Source organism: Nomascus leucogenys, chromosome 17 (assembly GCF_006542625.1).
Source record: "Nomascus leucogenys isolate Asia chromosome 17, Asia_NLE_v1, whole genome shotgun sequence".
In the NCBI taxonomy this organism is placed as follows: domain Eukaryota; kingdom Metazoa; phylum Chordata; class Mammalia; order Primates; family Hylobatidae; genus Nomascus; species Nomascus leucogenys.
In genome coordinates this window covers 15,933,617-15,955,288 of record NC_044397.1, presented here as the reverse complement: position 1 = coordinate 15,955,288, position 21,672 = coordinate 15,933,617, and the positions used below count along the sequence as shown (strand labels likewise).

General features: G+C 36.3%; 1 protein-coding gene across 14 annotated transcripts in view; it reads left to right on the top strand.

Moving 5' to 3' along the window:
* Nucleotides 1-21,672, top strand: part of SLC4A10 (solute carrier family 4 member 10) — a 356,421-nt gene that overhangs the window by 270,371 nt on the left and 64,378 nt on the right. For all 14 annotated transcript variants that reach the window (XM_030796800.1, XM_030796798.1, XM_030796797.1 and 11 more), the window contains 5 exons: nucleotides 467-613; nucleotides 4,957-5,057; nucleotides 8,048-8,222; nucleotides 8,820-8,953; nucleotides 9,681-9,926. In XM_030796800.1, coding sequence (XP_030652660.1) covers nucleotides 467-613; nucleotides 4,957-5,057; nucleotides 8,048-8,222; nucleotides 8,820-8,953; nucleotides 9,681-9,926 — 803 coding nt within the window. The remainder of the gene's footprint in view (nucleotides 1-466; nucleotides 614-4,956; nucleotides 5,058-8,047; nucleotides 8,223-8,819; nucleotides 8,954-9,680; nucleotides 9,927-21,672) is intronic.

Genomic DNA, 21,672 nt, shown 5'->3' with positions numbered 1-21,672 from the left:
TACTAACATAACCCTAGTATTATTTTCAAAATTGAAACAAAATTAACCTTTTAAATTAATTTATTTATGCCAGGGTATAAATACTGCTGAAATTTCCAACACATTTTACAAATTTTTATTTCTGTTTGTAAGCAAAGGCTTCCTCCAGAAACTGATTTTCCCATACACAAATAACTTTTGCCTAATTTTAGTTTAATGAGCTTCCTTTCATCCTCCTTTTTCTTTCCCTTACTCCTTCCCTCTAGAAATTTCAACATTCTTCTGACATCATAAGAAAAATAGTTACCTATATGGATCCATAAAATAAATTATAATATTTTACATTATACATTTCTTTAGAGTCAGAGCTGTCTATTTCTTCAAATTGTTATAATCACATGTGAGATAACTGAGTTGAAAACACTGAACACATTAATATTTTATAACTATTTTTAAACTATAAATTATATTTCTATTTCTTCTAAAGGTATTTCATGATGTTGCCTATAAAGCTAAAGATCGTAATGACTTGGTATCAGGAATTGATGAGTTTCTGGATCAGGTTACTGTTCTCCCTCCTGGAGAATGGGATCCAAGCATTCGAATAGAGCCTCCCAAAAATGTTCCTTCCCAGGTATGTATATTTGAAGACATTCTTTGAAATTGAGGTTTTTTTTGTCTTTTAAATGCATGTTTTAAAATAGTATAACCCATCAAGAAGATTCAAATGATTTAAATGATAGCCTCTAAGGCAGAAGGGGCATGAAGTTACAAGATCTTTCTTAGTACTGTCTAACATACATTACTAAGAAACTTGGCAGTTTGATGACAACCTCCTAATCAAACAGTGCCATATGCCTGGAAAGATTTTAGCCCCTACTTAAGACATATTATCCAAGAGGAAGATTAAAATTTTAATAACAACATAAAATATGGCCTGAGAGAAAGCCCATTACTGTCCTTCTATGTTTCGATACATCACTTTGAAATTGGCAAGCATTAGGAAAATTCAAAGACATGACTTAATCATATTATGTAGAAAACTCCATATTTATTGCTGCTAATCACGGTAAATATTGGGAAGATTTTAAAATTATAATTCTTATATTTGTATTGCTTTTGTGTGGTTGTATGATATAAAGATTTTTTAAATTTTGCTTATGAACATCTAATGTATATTTTACCCATCATACAATCCAGAAAGAAATATAAAGCATTGCTATTTTCTAGGGTCATTTTTTAAATTGCAGGCATGACTATTAAGAGTGATGACCAAATGTTTGTTAAGCTCACTCCTCATACTGCCACCTCTGTGCCTACTGAATCTGCCTCCCACAACCCTCCCAAGTTGTTATGTACTTAGTCTTGCCTTTGCCCCTTGCCCTGTGGAGTTCAGCCTTGCCTGACTCTGCTGCCCTATTGGAAGTGACAGATGGTCTAATTGACCCAGCCCTGGAATTAGAAATTTTCCTGCTTTGCCAGAGGAGGGCAAATGAGCAGTTGTACCACTCAACCATGAGTACTTAAAAAGGGTATCTCAATTTCACTGTCAATTTAAAGAGACTATATGGATACCTCATTTTTATATTTTCATTTTGAAGTCATTTCATAATTATTAAAGACTATTTCTTTTTCTCAAAACTTACCATTTTGTGATTCTGTAACTGCTACTACATATTTCAGTTGATCTATTACTAAAATAAAAACAGTTGCCTAATAATTAATTGTAGGAGTTATAGATTGTCTCATTTATGTACTTGTAGAATACATCTTTGTACTAATGATATTAGAAAAGGCAATATAATGCTTCCTGAATATGTAGAAACTCTTTAATTAATGTCATTTGGAGAAATGCAGCAAAACATTAATACACTCAGAATGAGGCTTTAAAATTCATTATAATACCAATTAGCTATTGAAACATTGAAGATGAAGTTAAGTGTTTTTGAAAACACCTTTGTGAACAATAATGTTTTTGAGGCAAGTTGAGTGATGGGAGGCCAATATTGTTTATGATTTTATGACACCCTTTAAAATCAGAATTAATTATTGGATTCTGGGTATTGAGAGGCAGTGATAGAAAGAATATCGAATTAAGAATCAAGGCATCTGGGTTCTGCAATTATCTATATGTATGACCTTGAATACATGTTTTAACCTCTCTGTTGATGTTCTGTATCAGCACTGTCCAAAAGAGTTTTCTGCAATAATGGAAATATTCTATGTCTATGCTATCTAGTAATCAAGCCACTAGTAAGCATTAGAAATGTTGCCATTGTAACTAAAGAACAGAATTTTTCATTTTAATTACCTTAAATGTAAATAGACATATGCAGTTTGTGGCTATCATATTAGACAGTATAGTTCTATACAACAAATTTGAAATTACAGATATGCTCTGTGCTTCTTTTCAACATTCATGTTTTAAAAATGTATGTTGTAATTGAATAATAGATAGCATGAGGCTATGTTTTCTATTAGACGGAGTGAAATGAGTTAATATATATTAAACATTCTGACCTCGTACTCATTCAAATATTTTCACCATTGGGATCATTTCCATCTTTTTTATTCACTTGAAATTTGCAAATCCCAGCATTTAAAATTTTTTTTTCCTTTCAGTTAAGAGAAGAATAACCTGTCACCTCCAGGGATAACCCTGAAAATGTTCATTAAAACTTTACGTCAGTCATTAAAATCACTCCCTTTTGTGTACCGTCAACTTATTTGCTCTTCTCTCATGTCATGTACTTGCTTGTCAAAACCACAACCCTGTGAGAATCCGACGCTTTACTCTGTACCACACTGATGAAGCTGAAGCTGAAGGAAAACATGTAACCACACTAACTGGTCTCACATAATTTCATGACCACATACCTCAAGTGAGCCCTTTGTGTTGCAGGTTCATCATACTACACTTCCCTAGTCCAATCATTCTCACTTGATGACTATTTCACACTTATTCTTCTCTCCTCAAGCCTTCAGCATATCCTTTCTGACCCTCACTCTCATATGCTGATGTGCCTTTTACTTCCATAAGAAATTTGAAACAATCAAAAAAGAACTTCTATAGATTGCTACCATCATACCTACCCACTTGCCAGCATCTGCATCCACATACTCTGCCTTCCTGTTCATTACTATTGATGAAATAGCCAGTCAGCCTTCTACTTGTGCACTAGAAAGAACCTATCTCTTTACATCTACTCAAGAGCACAATTCTACCAATTCTCCTCTTTCTCTTCTATATCATCAAATCTTTTTTTCTGTATTTTATCACTTTTACTAGCATACAATACTAATAAATTTACCAATCTTAAATAAAAGAACTCTCTTGATACCACTACCCAGCCTGCCACTCTTATTCATTCCCTTTTGTAACAAAATGCCACAGAAGAGTTCTCTGTGCTACTTGCCTCCAGTTACTCTCCTCCAATTCTCTTTTAACATTCACCCCAAGAGGCTTTTGCCCCTACCACTTCACTAAAATATATACAAGAACAATGATCTCCACCATGCTAAGTCCCATGGTCAATTCTCAGCCTGCATTTTATCTAACCTATCAATGAACAGCATTTAAGAGTTGATGACTCTCTTTTCCTTAATATATGTTCTTTACTTGGCTCCCAAAACATCACCTTCTGTTAGTTTTGTCATTATAAAATAGAGTTAATTTATCTAGTCAGTAGTATTCTCCCAGAAGACCACATAATAGTACTTGCTTTCTGAGACTTGTGAAAGCTATGAATTGTTTTCCTAGGTGATTGGGAAGTAGTTATTGAGGGCAACTCTTTAATCCCTTTATTAATGTATCCTATGTACCTGTAAAGACAGTTCCTTCATCAGTTGACAGATGCTTCTCTTTTATCTTTGAACTTCAGTCTTATTGCGTCCATCCATTTGCCTAGGGAAATTGTTAAAATATTAAGCAATAAACTTTCTCATATTGTGTACTTTTCAAAACCTTTTTAATGTTTTAAACCTGTATCATTCTATGTAAATGTCTCATGGTTAGTGAGATCAGTTTATAAGTCACTTTTGTTTTTCATGTTTACACTAATTCTATTTTGGAATGGTGGTCAAGTAAAAATCATAATTTCATCACTTAAGATTTTTCCTATTATCCTTTGAAGTGCTTTTGAACACACTGGTGTGCTCTAAGATCACCATAGGTAGGATTTTAGGTAGAACTTTCTGATTTTTAAAAAAATCATATTCACCAACAAAAGCAGGTGGAATAGACCTATGGGAAAACAATACTTACCTGAATCTCCACTAATTTGTCGTTGGTTAAATTAGAAGCCTCCTTTTACAACAGACTTCGGCACTCTATGAGTTAGAAAGACTTATATTGTAAACTATTTACTGGGTAGAAAAATACCAGCTGGAATTACACAGGGAAATATACTTTTAAAATAGTGATGATGGTTACTGTTCTTTGAACAGTTAAACTATGCCAGGCATATAACACCACCATAATTAACACCTCCTCACACCAACCTACCCTCATCCTGATCTCTCTCTTTCCCCCTTCCCTTACTTCATTTTTCTTCATAGCTCCCATCTGTACCTGATATTATAAGGTTATTGTCTCTTCAGTAACAGAATGCTTTTTTTGCCCACCTTGCAGCTCTAGCATTCATTACAATGAATGGCATACACTAGGCACTCAGTATTAATTGAAAGAATAAATAAGTGCCCATCACTTCATTTAATTCTCTTAGCCACACTATAAGATAGATACTGTTGTTACCCCCAGCAAACAAAGGAAGAAACTAACACTTTAAAAGGCTAAATAACTTCCCGGAGGTCAAGCACCAAATAAGTACAGAGCCTGGGTAACAAGGTACAAGCACCAAATAAGTACAGATCTATTGTGCATATTGCTTCAAGGAAAAATGAACTGTTACTATTATTTACAATTAACACCTGAAATTAAAACAAAACAAAACACATGAACAAAGAAACTCTCCACAGGAGAAGAGGAAGATTCCTGCTGTACCAAATGGAACAGCAGCTCATGGGGAAGCAGAGCCCCACGGAGGACATAGTGGACCTGAACTCCAGCGAACTGGAAGGTTAGTGAAAATCACTTCTATGGGACTTCAAGGACCAAATGACATACCATTCTTCTCTGTCAGGAATTGCTATTTTAGGATCTAATTTATTGTATACTTTTAATACCTGCTTTTTGAGGGTGAAAATGCCAATTAGTTTGATTTCTCTGAAGTTACTAATGATTGTCATTACTGTTAAACTAAAACAGTGGATACACCCTTCCATTATACTTTACCTAGTCTTTCATTTTGCTGTGCATAAAATGCATTCTCAGATTCTTAGAATGAAAAGGAAAACCGTCAATTGACCCTTCCAAAAGAACCCATTGAAAGCTTCAAGTTGAAGATAGAAATAAAACTAAATATCAGCAACTCAGTCTTATAGGCCCTATCTCATTAAATGCAAGTAGGATGTATATAATGGTATTTTTTATTTTTATGGCTGTGATTTGAAAGAGCTATATGATTTATTTTTCTAATCACACATCTTTGAAGAGATGAAAGCTTCAATTTATTTCTTAAAATGGTGCTTTATGGTTTTTTTGACAGCTTGTCTCTCTCTAAGCAATGTGTGAGCAGAAAATCAGAAACCCTTGGGTGGGTCTCTCTTCAGGGAATATGTGTATAGCCTCCATTATAATTAAAGGCAGTTGCAAAGGCTTTGCAGGATTGGTGCTCCCCTCCCCTCAAGGCCATTTTCTGTACTGCTTGCAATGTGTCCTCTAAGCTGACTTTCCAGTTCCTGAGCACTCTGCATTTTAATTCTGTGTTCTTTCCCTTTATCTATGTGTTGTCTCTGAGGAAATGTCCTTTAATGTCTTCCTCAGGCTTGATACCTAATTTGAGATGGTTCAAACAATTTTTTCTTTTCCCTTCACTGGAAGCTTTGTTACTCATTCTGTTTGCTTTCATACTTTCAAATGCTGTCTTTTTATTTTTGGTGGTATTTTTTTTCTCTTTCTCAGGTGTAACATGCCACATAGCTTAGATTTTTTTCGAAGTTCACTTTTCCTTACTGCTTCCTAAATCCTCCCAGGTCACCAATATCCGGTATCTTCGCTTCTCCAGAGTTCTTCCACAGATTCTGTTGCTGACATGACTTGAAGTATCCATTACTCATCTGCTCTCCTGGAGTTGCTGGTGTACATCTGGGCTGCTCTTGCACTGTTCTCTGTAATGAACTCCCACTTCCGGATTTAGATTTTTACTGCTAAAAGCACATTTATTACACAGTACTATAACAACTATTCAGACTAATGTATGCTCTAATAAGTAATTGATTAGAATCAATGGTCTAATATAAAGTGCTATCAAAACTATAAATATTAATTACTAATTAATAGCTCATAACCACCTCAAATTCTTTTTGGGATTAGGTGGGATATAAATCATAAATGAATGCCTAAATAGACTGGTAGAGTGAATCTGTTTTGAATTGTGACTTTGATAAGTTAACAAATTATTCAGAAATGATCCCTAAAATAAAAAAATATGCATATGTTTTACCAAACATGGGTAGAGAAGCCTAAGGTGATCTTTATGTGTACAAATATTTCACAGGTTCTCTGCAAGCTTCTCTGAGTTTCAAATGTCCTTTTATTCAATTGAAGTTTCATTCTTCTCAACCCTCTCCTACTCCATAGCTCTCTAATGGAAGCAATCACAGGAAAATATAGTGATCTTATACCTGCATAATAGTACAATAGTTATTAATAGGTAACCATTACAGATAAATCAGATCAGGGAAATTACATGGTAAAATATTTTAATTATTCATGATATGTACATCTTTTATTTCAAATTCTTAATGAGAATTTATTTCTAAAAAGAACAATCCTTTCTGAGGTGATTCTAGGACTGCCAAATGAATATTCCTATGCATAAAATAAATAAGAAAAATGGAACAGTTTTTTATGATCCAAGTATACTCAGCATGCTGGCAGTATATTGGAGCATAATAAGTTTTTTCACCACTAACATTAACCTTCATGTAGGAACTTACTCATAGTCTTATTCATTTTTGCTATCACATCATTATTCCATGGAGCAAAACAACTTACAGTAGCCAAATGTTAAGTCTGCATATTGTTATTAAATGTTCATAAAATGAGAATACCTACTTATTAATGCTCTCGTTTCTAATAGATTAAAAAAAAACTCTCAAATTTCAAGCACCATTTCACAGTTTAATACTTTTCCCCGCAAATAATTCTCTTTCAAGTGTTTCAACATGGTTTTGAATATATTTGGAGTAAATGAATTTATACCAAGTAAGGTCACTATTGTCTTGTGAATCACAGATGTTGGGATATGTTAACGCAATAGTGGATCAAAATTACATTTATCTAGTTTGATTATTATAAGGACTCCCTCCTAGTTTTCTAAAAATGAAAACAGCTCTGAAACCTATCTGTCTCTACTAAGTATTGCTGCCATCCAAAAGGACATTTAGATGTCTTCCTGCAACAATATCTGGTGAGGGATTTTTGTTTGTTTGTTTTTTGGCCAAGAGAGTAGGTAACTGGAGCCCTGGTTAAACATTGCTTTTTCTCTCTAGGGTGATGCTCACTACTGGAGTATACAAAAGCCAGCTAACCCTCCCACCCTCACTTCCTGCTATGCTAAATGGAATTAAACATTTAGAAATACTGCCAATGATTGAGGGTCGTAGGCCTGAGTTCAGGAGGAGTAGGTTGACGTAGAAATGGCACAGAGATTAGAGTAATCCTTGAATCTCATTATTTGGATTATGATTGGTGAACAGCTCTGAACCTTGTTTAAGAGAACCTGGGATTTTTGGTGGTTGACACAATATTGGGTTAGGGATTGAGGTAACGTAGTTGTACAGTGCCTCCCTGTAGATCGTTATAATACAATGCAGCAGGTTAATGTGGGTCTCACCTCTGCTGATGGAAAACGTATACTGTGACCTGGCAACAAAGCAAATGAGCATTTTGACTTGTGTGTCTTTTATATTTGGGTTTCACTATTGTGTTTTCCCCCTGTCTTAGGATTTTTGGGGGACTTATTTTAGATATCAAAAGAAAAGCTCCATACTTCTGGAGTGACTTCAGAGATGCTTTCAGCCTGCAGTGCTTAGCATCTTTTCTATTTCTCTACTGCGCCTGTATGTCTCCTGTCATCACGTTTGGAGGACTGCTGGGAGAAGCAACTGAAGGGCGTATAGTATGTATTATGCTTTTCTCTGAACTTTGAAACATAATCCATTTTTAAGATTCATAGTTAGGTAAGTGAGCATTTAATTTTGGATTCTTTTTTGAGGAGAGATTTGAGATATGGTCTGGCAGATACACCTTATATGAATTTCCTGGATGGCTAGTGGAACTGGTAATCTGGGGGTGGAATGTGTCAGAATAACTAGTTCTGAGTCTTACCAAAGGTTCTCATCTGATGCCTTGCCCTCAGCGCCCCCAATCCTAAGCTAGGCTTAGGCTCCATTCTTGTCTCACAAGAGGTCCATTTGCTATATACCTGGGCCATGTTTCTGTCCAGACACTGATCCTGAACACATTTAAACCTTTTGTAAGGCAACAGAGATGTGAGATAGGAAGGTGAAGAGAACACTCCCACCTTTGCTACTATGCATTTTCTTCTTGCTGTCAGCCCCTTTAGTCATCCTCCTACCCCACATCTTGCCCAGGGTTGCTAGGCTTTTCATGGTGAAGCAGAAAGCACATATCCATGTATTTTAAATGTCTTCTCCTTAGCTACAATGGCCTCCTGTACAGCTTAGGTAATTGAACCATTTATATCTCTACACAGAGTGCAATTGAATCCCTCTTTGGAGCATCCATGACCGGAATAGCCTATTCTCTCTTTGGTGGACAGCCTCTTACCATATTAGGCAGTACAGGACCAGTTTTGGTGTTTGAGAAGATTTTGTTTAAATTTTGCAAGTAAGTGTTATGTACTTTTTGGCCCTTAGCCTCTTCTTCTTTACTGTATTTATACTTCTCCCAACATCACTTTTGGAGGTCTGTTGATAGAGACAGAATTGCCTGATTTGATTCAGTTTATCATTTTTGCTTCATCATGGGAATAGAGGAAAAGTAAAATATTCATGTATATTGTTATGTAATATTTTTAAAAAGTAAGACTCATTTATAAGCACTGATAAATCCCTTTTAATTTTGTCCCTTTAGATGTTCCCTTTAGACCGGTGGTCTGCAACCATTTTGGCACCAGGGACCAGTTTCATGGAAGACAATTTTTCCACAAAGAGAGTTGAGGGGATGGTTTTGGAATGAAACTGTTCATCTCAGATCATCAGGCATTAGATTCTCATAAGGAGCACACAACCTAGATTCCTCACATGCACAGTTCACAATAGGGCTTGTGCTCCTATGAGAATCTAATGACACCACTGATCTGACAGGAGGCTGAGCTCAGGCAGTAAAACTCACTCGCCTGCCACTCACCTCCTGCTGTGCAACCCTTTTCATAACAGGCCACGGACCGGGGATTGGGGACCCCTGCTTTAGACAGTCTTGAGTTTAGATACTCATGGGATGTGAAGCTTATTCACTTTTACTTCCTGAATGAGGTTTATTTTCATTTGCTTAAAATGATAGCAAACTGTTAAATGACCTTCTTTTCACTCTTCTTTCCTTTTCCTCCTCCCAGAGAATATGGGCTGTCATACCTATCTTTAAGAGCTAGCATTGGACTTTGGACTGCAACTCTATGTATCATACTTGTGGCCACTGATGCTAGTTCCCTTGTCTGCTACATCACTCGGTTTACTGAAGAAGCTTTTGCTTCCCTGATTTGCATCATTTTTATTTATGAGGCCCTGGAGAAGTTGTTTGAACTCAGTGAAGCATATCCAATCAACATGCATAATGATCTGGAACTGCTGACACAATACTCGTAAGTACCATTTCCCCTGCTGGCCTTAAGGCTTTTCTTTTGACAAATATTGCTATTGTTACAAGAAATATGAGGAAATTACTCAGCAGAGAATGTGCCTTAAGTTGATTCATGACCTAAATCCTGACTCTCAGAGTTGAACAGGATTTTAAAAGTTATTTAATCGGCCACTCATCTGATACTTGCATTCTCATTATACCATCTCTGCCAAGAGTATCTTTTTAAAGTTCTATTTGTCCGGTGTTCTCTAAAATAAGTAGATAAGGAACCAATTCCATTTTAATATACACGAAGTTTACCTTAGCAAAATATATGTTATTTGGCGTTGTTTCAGGGTCTTTTTAATTTACAATAATCCAAAGAAACATAGTAATGAAAATAAAATATTTCAAATTTAGAGCAATAAGGTAAAATAAACTTCTTGGGTCTAAATCTTAGTAGATGTTTGAAAGTGTGGTAAAAACATAAATCCCTGAATTAAAATTTAATTTTGGTTTTGGCACTTGTGACATTTTGATAGAAATACTCAGGTATTAGTTGTTGAAGGTGATGTTACAGTCCGGGATTAAAGATGTGATTGGATCTATTGCTCTCTCTAGTTTTCGTATATCAACAGTCTGAAATGTCTCTAAGACTTTGTCTGCAGACTATATGTGGCCATTAAATGACCCCATTATTTAATTGTAGAATTTTTTGTTGTGTTTATATGCAGTTTTTTATACTGCAAATATCTGAAGCAATATGTTCTTTAGGAGACAGTTATAATCTCTGCATCAACCACCAATCATTTCCCTATAAACTGCTTAGATATGGCCTTGAACCCTTTTAATATTTTTTAATCTTTATTTACTATTAGAAGTTTAAATTGTTGAAATCAGACCAAAATAGTGCAATGTTATAATTTTGTTAAGAATGATGTAATGATATTATGTTGAAAATAATGTGAGTTTTAGTACTTTCACTTTTATTTTATATTTAGAGATAACTTTAAACAACTGACCCCTATTTTTGAACAAGAAAAATCAAAGTGGAAATATAAAATAACTTTCCTAATAAAACTAAATAGTGAGAATGTTATAAACAGGGCTAAGAAAGGACTGAGCATAGGTATCAGGGACACTCAGAAAACAGGCAGATAGGAAGAGCAGTTTGATCAAAACCAGGGATGACATTGATACACACCTTTTCGTTTATTCTTACCTGAAAGAGAATCTCACTGAATTTGGATATCCTTGCTGGGATATGCAATTATCTCTGGTTGGATTTTCAAATCTACTACATGCCAGGCACTATACTAGGTGCTGGGAAAACCATGGTGAATCATATTCTGTCCTCAGTGAGCTTCCAGTTTAGTAGGGAATGTAGACAAACAGACAGCATAAGGAAATGAGTGCCGGGTTAAGAGGTTGGTACAGAATGCTATAGCAGCACATCAAGAGAGCACCTAACCCAGATTTGTGGTTCAGAGAAGGCTTCCTGGAGGAAATAATGTAGAATAAAAATGCAGTAGAAGTCAGGAAGGTGCTAAGGAATAGGGCAGAAAAGTAGTTCAGACAAAGGGCATTCACAGGACTAGATGCATGAGATGCATTCATGCTTTAAAATATTTGTCTGAAGTTATATAGCTAGTGGTAAAACAAGAAATGAAATCCAGGTTTTATTACTGATATAATTTTCAGTACACTGATGAATACAGATAAACTCTCCAAAAGAAACTATGTAAAACAAATAAAACAGGTAAAATCAGAACTATTCTGTTTCAAGTGGTAGGAAGGCACCCATTGCCTACCCTGTCAGCTGTTCTTTGAACTTTCGTGGTAGCTTCTTAGGTACTTCAGACTGAGGAACATAGTTTAAAATCCCTTGGTCTAGAAAGAAAAAAGATTGGAAAAGCAAGGTCTGAGCTCTGAACAATTTTCACAGCTTAAAAGTAGAATGAGACAGGGATGTCCTCTCTCACCAGTCCTATTCAAAATAGTGTTGAAAGTTCTGGCCAGGGCGATCAGGCAGGAGAAGGAAATAAAGGGTATTTAATTAGGAAAAGAGGATGTCAAATTGTCCCTGTTTGCAGATGACATGATTGTATATCTAGAAAACCCCATTGTCTCAGCCCAAAATCTCCTTAAGCTGATAAGCAACTTCAGCAAAGTCTCAGGATACAAAATCAATGTACAAAAATCACAAGCATTCTTGTACACCAATCACAGACAAACAGAGAGCCAAATTGTGAGTGAACTCCCATTCACAATTGCCTCAAAGAGAATAAAATACCTAGGAATCCAACTTATAAGGGACGTGAAGGACCTCTTCAAGGAGAACTACAAACCACTGCTCAATGAAATAAAAGAGGATACAAACAAATGGAAGAACATTCCATGCTCATGGGTTGGAAGAATCAATATTGTGAAAATGGCCATACTGCCCAAAGTAATTTATAGATTCAATGCCATCCCCATCAAGCTACCAATGACTTTCTTCACAGAATTGGAAAAAACTACTTTAAAGTTCGTATGGAACCAAAAAAGAGCCTGCATCGCCAAGTCAATCCTAAGCCAAAAGAACAAAGCTGGAGGCATCATGCTACCTGACTTCAAACTATACTACAAGGCTACAGTAACCAAAACAGCATGGTACTGGTACCAAAACAGAGACATAGATCAATGGAACAGAACAGAGCCCTCAGAAATAATGCCGCATATCTACAACCATCTGATCTTTGACAAACCTGATAAAAACAAGCAATGGGATAAGGATTCCCTATTTAATAAATGGTGCTGGGAAAACTGGCTAGCCATATGTAGAAAGCTGAAACTGGATCCCTTCCTTACACCTTATACAAAAATTAATTCAAGATGGATTAAAGACTTATATGTTAGACGTAAAGCCATAAAAACCCTAGAAGAAAACCTAGGCAATACCATTCAGGACATAGGCATGGGCAAGGACTTCATGTCTAAAACACCAAAGCAATGGCAACAAAAGCCAAAATTGACAAATGGGATCTAATTAAACTAAAGAGCTTCTGCATAGCAAAAGAAACTACAATCAGAGTGAACAGGCAACCTACAAAATGGGAGAAAATTTTTGTAACCTACTCATCTGACAAAGGGCTAATATCCAGAATCTACAATGAACTCAAACAAATCTACAAGAAAAAAAAAACAACCCCATCAAAAAGTGGGCGAAGGATATGAACAGCCATTTCTCAAAAGACATTTATGCAGCCAAAAAACACTGAAAAAATGCTCATCATCACTGGCCATCAGAGAAATGCAAATCAAAACCACAATGAGATACCATCTCACACCAGTTAGAATGGTGATCATTAAAAAGTCAGGAAACAACAGGTGCTGGAGAGGATGTGGAGAAATAGGAACACTTTTACATTGTTGGTGGGACTATAAACTAGTTCAACCATTGTAGAAGTCAGTGTGGTGATTCCTCAGGGATCTAGAACTAGAAATACCATTTGACCCAGCCATCCCATTACTGGGTATATACCCAAAGGACTATAAATCATGCTGCTATAAAGACACATGCACATGTATGTTTATTGTGGCACTATTCACAATAGCAAAGACTTGGAACCAACCCAAATGTCCAACAACAATAGACTGGATTAAGAAAATGTGGCACCTATACACCATGGAATACTATGCAGCTATAAAAAATGATGAGTTCATGTCCTTTGTAGGTACATGGATGAAACTGGAAACCATCATTCTCAGTAAACTATCGCAAGGACAAAAAACCAAACACCGCATGTTCTCACTCATAGGTGGGAATTGAACAATGAGAACACATGGACACAGGAAGGGGGAACATCACACTCCGGGGACTGTTGTGGGGTGGGGGGAGGGGGGAGGGACAGCATTAGGAGATATACCTAATGCTAAATGACGAGTTAATGGGTGCAGCACACCAACATGGCACATGGATACACATGTAACAAACCTGCACATTGTGCACATGTACCCTAAAACTTAAAGTATAATAATAATAATAATAATAAAGTAGAATGAGAAAAATGCAACCAAAAGGCAATAAATAAATAAATAAATAAAAACAAGAAAGAAGCATCAGAAAAGGAGGAAACTATGGATAATGTCAGGTCGCAGAAGGCAAGAAACAAGAAATGTATCACAAAGTCTTTAGAGAGGACAGTGGCATGGACATCAAACAGAATAAGGAAATGCGTTTGAAGAGAGATACTTGGTAGCTTTAAAAACTGGTATTGGGTTGGAAAAGGAGGCAGAATGGGAAGCCAGTTTGCAAAAAACTAACGAGGAAGTGGGTGGTAAAGACATGGAGAAAGCTGCATAGGCCAGTTGGTGTCAAAGAAATTGGGAAACAGAATGCCTTTTGAAGAGGGCAGTGAAATCGTAAGACTGATAATTTGTGACAGAGAAGGACTATGCGTGTTTGAAAATGGGAGAATAGAGACTGAGGAAAGGGAGGCAGCAATGATGGAGAGAGTAGATAAACATGGGATTGCAACCTCCCAGGAGTCAAAAAATGAGATCAAGGGGTTAAGTAAGACAAATACTCAGAGGGTAATTTGAAAGCTAAAATAGCTTTATGTGGCCATGATCCCTGCACGTCATGGTGATCAAAAGAGGAGTGACAGAGGTCCTGACTTTCTCCACATTTCCATCTCTGCTTTTTAAAAAGTGATCTCGCATGTTTAAGTTTTCCTTGGATCAGTGTGGGCATCTAATACCTAATTCTTTCAAGGCTGAACATGAATGTGTGCTGATGACTGTGTTCCATTGCCCAAGTGCCCTTCTCAACCCAAATTAGGGAAATAGAAGGGACGGAACGACTGGTTCATCCTGATGGGCATGAGGTTTTAGTGCCACCAGGCACCTGAAATGGGTGTGTGTGACGGAAACAATGAGAGTCTCTGGGAAACGGGGTCTGACTAGATTTCCTCACTGCACTGGTTCTTCACTCCAGTTGTTAAGCCTTGATTGGCTTCCAGTGCCACTTACACTGTGTACATGAATCTGATCAGGTATTTCTATCACTTGCTCCTTGGAGTAGCAAAATCGATCTTTTTTCGCTATGCGTAGAACGCATATATTTATTAGTATACTTTTAGTTATGTTCATTAAAGAAAACAAGTTATTGCTAATTACTGCTATTTTAATGTATTTTATAATCTCATACTTTTGCACAAAACATTTACTTTTGTGAATTCTCATGAAGTCCAGATGATACTTTTAGTGGCTTTCTTGTTACTGTGACCTTTTCACACTGAATCAGTGTCATTTATAACAATGTTCACCTAAAGTTTTCTACTTTAGATGTTGCTGGTCTCATATTTATTATAAGGCACTATGCAGGTTCATTAGAAAAATTCCTAGAAAATGTTATAGCTAGAACATAATATATCTGAGATTGCAACCTTTGCAAACAATATGCCTATAATGTACATATTTGGGTATAAGATATTTGAAAAAAGTCATCATGTTTAGGATCTATATTTCAGATTTTTTTATACTTAGCCTCCTACAATCAGATTTCCTTAAATTCATAGTTTATCAACCAAATAACAAGATGTCTTTGACTTTTTAAAGATATATCTAGCTACTCTGTTATCCTAACCTTATAATATGGTAATATACAGACCTTATATTTGAAAATATAAGCTTTTCTTTCATTATGCCAAGATCAAGTGTCAAGATCATCTGTTTAGTTTTGAGAATACATACATTGCACCAGACGATCAAGCTGAATATGCCAAGTTAGCAATAAAAAGCAAGTTTATGGGAATAATCTTTTCTTGGTTGCTTTGATTTTAAGAAACGGCAAAAATAGAATGAAATGTTTTACTTGTATAAGATGAAACGTTTCTTTAAGTTTTGAGAATAATAAAGTTTTGAAAGACAACTAGCTGAAGAAAAATTGAGCACGTATTTATTAATGTTTTGTAATCGATTGGGTCAAAGCAATGTGTAGGGTCTGATTATCTCTTTAGTTTCTGATATATATGTAGGCTAGAGTGAAATAAAATACAATGATTACCAAGCTGTTGAAGGAGTGTTCTCACTAACAGGTTATGAGAAATTTTTTTATTTTCTTTTTCTCTTTTTTGTTTATCTAGCACCCAGCCCTCTACATAACCCAAGGTAGTGATCTGTTTTGAATAAATGTTATTTACTGACTGACATATAGAAGAATATCCTCTCTCTCATCTTCTCAACTAGATTTGAACCTCCTTTAAAGTAGCAAACATTTAACAATGAGAATTTCATTCTCACTGTCCCTAATTTTATCTCCCATAGTCCCAGCATAATATTGTAAATATGGGTAAGTGGTACTTAATGTATACTGATTAATGGAACATGTTGCAAAATAATTGCCATTACTTGGCCAATCTTGTTCGCTAAGTAAAGAAAATAGTGCTTGTTTACATTATCTTTAACAGCACTCTTAAATATTTTAGCTAGAAGTTTGGGATAAATTTAACACATTATGAAATTGTTAATATGCAATAAAGGTCTATAAATTTGAATTCATAAAACTAATGATGATTGAAAATTTAGACAGGGTGTCAACATTGTGGAGAAATTATCTGAAAAAAAAAGGCAAGAGAAACAGGAGTACAATTTACAGCGGAACTCCCAAGGGTGATAGATGTGGGGAGAAACAAGATGAAACAGAGTAATCATACTGCATGAACCTTTTAGTACTCACTAGTCAAAAAATAGAGAATAAAACAGATTTAGAGACATATCTGTTTCAACCTTTTTAAATCGCATTTTTTGCTACGTATACGCTTGACTAGATTTATCCAGAACTGCTTGCAACATAACATGACAATTATATTTTTAGGTGTTTACTTTATTTGTGTACCTTCACTAGATTAATCTTCATAATGGCAAATCATGGCTATTAGGCAGATCTATGTACTACCGTACCTAGCAAAGTGCTTGGCACATATTGTGTGAACATGTTTATTCATATTTTTACATTTCTGAAAATGTTTCTCACAACGGATGGGCACATTTCACATATAGTTTCCCCCCTAAAAAGCTGGATTGTTTGACGTCTTAGATTAAAATAAATATAATAATAGGCACTCAATAAATTATCATTCAATAAATAAACTTTTAGCAACTCCTCACCTCATTCTTGATTCTTCATCCAAACACTTGCTATCCTTGTTTTCTGTTCCTGCTTTTAAAGTAAATTATTTTAACGATAAAGTCTCGTTTCCAGTAGCAGTAGTATCCAGTATAATAGTTCATTATTTACCCCTTTCATTCTCACTGTCCCTAATGAATTATGAGCCTTTTTGAACAGAATTTGTGTTTATCTTTCTACCTACAGAGAGCTAAGGGATTGGCAGATAGTAGTAAAGCTTTATTAAGTGTCTTTCAACTATGTTACTCTTTGTATCTACTTTCATATCTTAAATGGAATTATCTTTCACACTTTCTTGTCAAATAGGTATAAAAAGGCAGTTATTTACATGAGAACTCAATATCAGAGGGCAAGTGCTAAGCAGATAACAGTGGTTTCTTGGTTTCTTCCTTTAAAGAAGTTTAAATAGTTATGTGGCTATGTTTTGGTGAGATGTGATGAGTGTTCTCAAGGAGTTCACAATCTTTGAAGTGCTGACCCCATTTCTCTTTGCTTCCTGAATTGACCTAGATTCAAGGATATATTCTGAAATATTTTAAGTGGAAAGTAGTAATGTTTTAACTTACATTAAAATACCTCAGCACAGACACTGTGGTAATATGTGTATGTTAGGTCAAGTTACAACTATGGGCAGCTAGTATTCTGATCAGGAGTCCTAACTCTAGGAGTGGTCAGCTAGCATTAAAGCAGAGAGACTACACTCCAGAAAAGGCTACTACAAACCCTGAGACTATTAGCCATATCTCAGTCAACACTGATGCTTTGCTGAATGTCAGAAATGGATTTTCATTGGCAATATCACTGACTTGTTAATCAGCGTACTGAAATGCATTGGTAAAATTAAATGTACTCAGGATATGCGGATTGACTGTGGCCTCTCTAGTTTTGCCACAAGAGGATATAAGAATCTAGCAAGTCTTCAATGTAATGCTTTTTCTAAGTAGATGGTGTGATCTCTTTCTTCCACTCAACTTGTTCTCACCTGTTGGTCATATTGTTATGGGATCTTTATGAGATTAATGTAATGCTGGCCTTGACACTTTGTATATGACTTGATAATTTTACATAGGATATCTGCCACTTCTATTGGATAATTTTCATTAAATTATTCTTGTTCATGTAAAATGTTGATACATTAGTCATTCATTCATCTTTACTCTGCTGGATGATGTGTCATTGCTACATACTCTATAGCATTAGTCATGCTAAATGAATGCTTAGAGACATTGCTAATGGAAGTGGAAGGAACATTTCCCTTTAACTATATGAATTAACATGTTAATTGCTCTGAACACTATTCTTACTAGGTATGTATAGACCTAGCCAAATTTGGTCAGCTCAGCACATTTTTCTACTTATATATGCAATCTTGATAATACAAGCTGTTCAGCTTATGCATTTTACATTTATTATTTAACATACCGGAAAATATCAAGTGAAGAAGTATAAATACAACCCTGAAAAAGAAAAGTTTAATTTATGAAAACGTTCTGTGGTCATAGCTCTCAGTTTTAGGCAAGACAGTTTTTATATAACCCCCCCAAAAAAAAACTATCATTATTAATTCTCTCTCTACAAGACTGTTTAAATATTAGGAGAAGGGTCACGAAACATGTTCTGTAAAGAAATACTCATAGCCAGGCTCAAAGAGGTTTGTGTACAGGCCAGTCCTTCTGCTTCAACTCCCCCTACTATAATGTATCACTTCTCTCTTCATTACAAATGTAACCGGTATCTTCACGGTCTATAAACGTTGTTCTAAAGATGATCAGTAGGAGGCTAATTTTATCTCTTCCCCAAATTTTGCATTTTGATATCTAAATGAATGAAGTACTCATGGTAGATTTTTTTTTCTATTATAAAAGCAGATTTTGGGGAGCTAGCAAGAATATTTCTCCTCACTCTGAAATGATATGACTCAATGTTATAGGCTGAATTGTGCCCCTCCCAAATTTCTCTGTTGAGGCTCTAACCCTCAGTACCTCAGAATGTGACTGTATTTGGAGGCAGGACTTTTAAATAGATGATGAAGATTAAATGAAGTCATATTGATAGTAACAGGAGTCAGAGAAATTCTAGGCAGACAGGGGTGAGTCCCTGGCAAAACCCCACCTTCGAGCCAAAAAGCCTGAAATCCGTGACCCGAAGTGGTAACTTCCATCCCTGTGTGCCTGTTCTCTTCCTATTGGTTCTTTCTGAATAATATCTTTTTTACCAATCAAATGTAGCATTTTCCAAAACTACCTACAGCCCACCCCACACCTTATCCTGTGCCTATAAAGACCCCAGACTCAGCCAGTAGAGAGGAGAAGCAGCTAGACGTCAGGGAGTGGCAACTTGACTTCAGAGATGGTGGCTGGACATTGGAAAGAGGCAACTTGACTTCAGAGGAGAGTGGCAGAGAGGCAGCTTGACTTCAGGGGAGAGCAACCTGCCCTTCCTGTCCCCTTTCCATCTCCCCATCTGCTAAGAGCTGCTTTCATTGCTCAATAAAATTCTTCACATTCACCATCCTTCAATTTGTCCACGTGACCTCATTCCTCTTGGGCACCGGACAAGAATTCACAACATGCCAAGTGAATTACATGACTTGAGTTTTGAATGAAACTTTTCAAAACTTTTGCACCTGATAACTCAAAATTTTGGTGCTCAAAGAGGCCATCATACTGGCCCATTGCCCTCACTGATGGAGAGCAGCCTCCCCATACGATGAGGCAAAGGACCCACTAGCTGATAACATACTGCTGTCTGTGGATGGCGGAGACAAGAGAGCATTGTAACATGCCCTCTGGGGCTTTGGGGTCACAGGCACCCCCACATGGACACTGCCACAGAGCCTACACAGAGTTTCCTCTTGCAGGCTCTAAAGCAACCAGCCAGTTCCTGCACTTGCTTGTTCTGGTTCCCACACTCATTCACTCTTGCACTCCCTCCTGCAAGGGTTGAGCAGGGTGGGCTGAGTAAATGGGGCACTTGTGTCACAAGTCCTGTGAAGGGGTCAAGAAAATATCCTGCTTCAATATGGGAGAGAGGGGTCCTAATCTAATCTTTTTGGTGTCAGTATAAGAAGAGAAAATTTGGATACACAAAGAGACACTAGGAATGTACATTTAATTATAGTTGACCTAAGTGCTATCATATAAAGGTATAGGATGCCAAGAGAGTGAGAAATATTTCCAAACTTATAGAAGAGACCATGTGAGGACACAGCAAGGGAGTGTCCATCTGTAAGCTAAGAAGAGCGGACTCAGAGGAGACCAACCCTGTTGGCACCTTGATCTTGGACTTCCAGTTTCCAGAACTGTGAGAAAATAAATTTCGGTTTTTAAGCCAGCCAGTCTGTGGTATTTTGTTGAGGCAGGCATAGCAAACTAATACATTGAATAAATGTTTATATTTTAGTCCTATTTATGTTTGGAGTTATGGGCAAACTCTTGCAACTCTTTCCCCCTCAGTAAATGACAATCCCATCCTTTCAGCTGCTCAGACTAAAAATCATGGATTTATTCTCGTCTATTCCCTTTCTCACACATCTAGATTTTCTAGCAAATTCTCTATATAGAATACAAACACTTATCTTCACCCTCTCTACCTCTATAAGCTCTTGTCTAGATTATTGCAATTGCCTTCTAGCTGGTGTCTTTAATTTTATGCATACTCTTCCACAGACTGTTCTCTATGATGCAGCAAGAATTATTCCTTCAAATCTCAAGTCAGGTCATGTCACTCTGCTTCTCAAAGCCGACTGATGGCTTCCTCTGACCTTTAAGGTATTGCTTCATCTGTTCCCCAGTGCCTCTCTTCTCTCTCCTCCTGCTGCTTTACCCTTCTGCTCCAGCCACACCAATATGATTTCCTGGCCCTTCTGTAAACACATTTGGCATGTATCTGCCTCTAGCCCTTCACACTGTCTTTTTAAAAATATTTTTTGGCTTGGAATGCTTCTGCCAGATATTTATGTGGCTTCATTCACTTCCTTCAAAATCACCTACTCGAGAACTTTCTATGAAATGTTCAACTCCCTTCTCTCTCTCTTGCCTACCATATATAATTTACTTATCTTTTTAAAGTAAAAATTATTGAAGGATCATTTATATACAATAAAATTTACCCCTTTGAAGTATGCCATTAAGTGAGTTTTGGCAAATAAATACCACTATAATCAATGCATAGTACATTTCCCAAAAATGTTTCCTTGTGTCCCTTTGCAGTCAATCTTTCATCCCCACCTCCTGGCAACCACTGATATGACTTACATTTCTAAAGTTTTGCCTTTCCTAGAATTTTACATGAATGGAACCACAGAGTATGCCTGCCTTCTTTCACTTACCATAATGCTTTTGAGATTCACTGATTTTGTTGCATGTATCAATTTATTCCTTTTTCTTGCCAGGTAGTGTTCTACTATATGGATGTTCTACAATTCATTTGTCCAATCACAAATGGATGGACATCTGGGTTACTTCTGGCTTGGGGCTATCTTGCTTCACATGCAGGTCTTTATTTGGACTGTTTTAACTTTCTCTGATAGTTAGATAGTGTAGATAGTTAGATAGTTGTAGATACCTAGAAACAAGATTGCTAGGTTACATAAAAA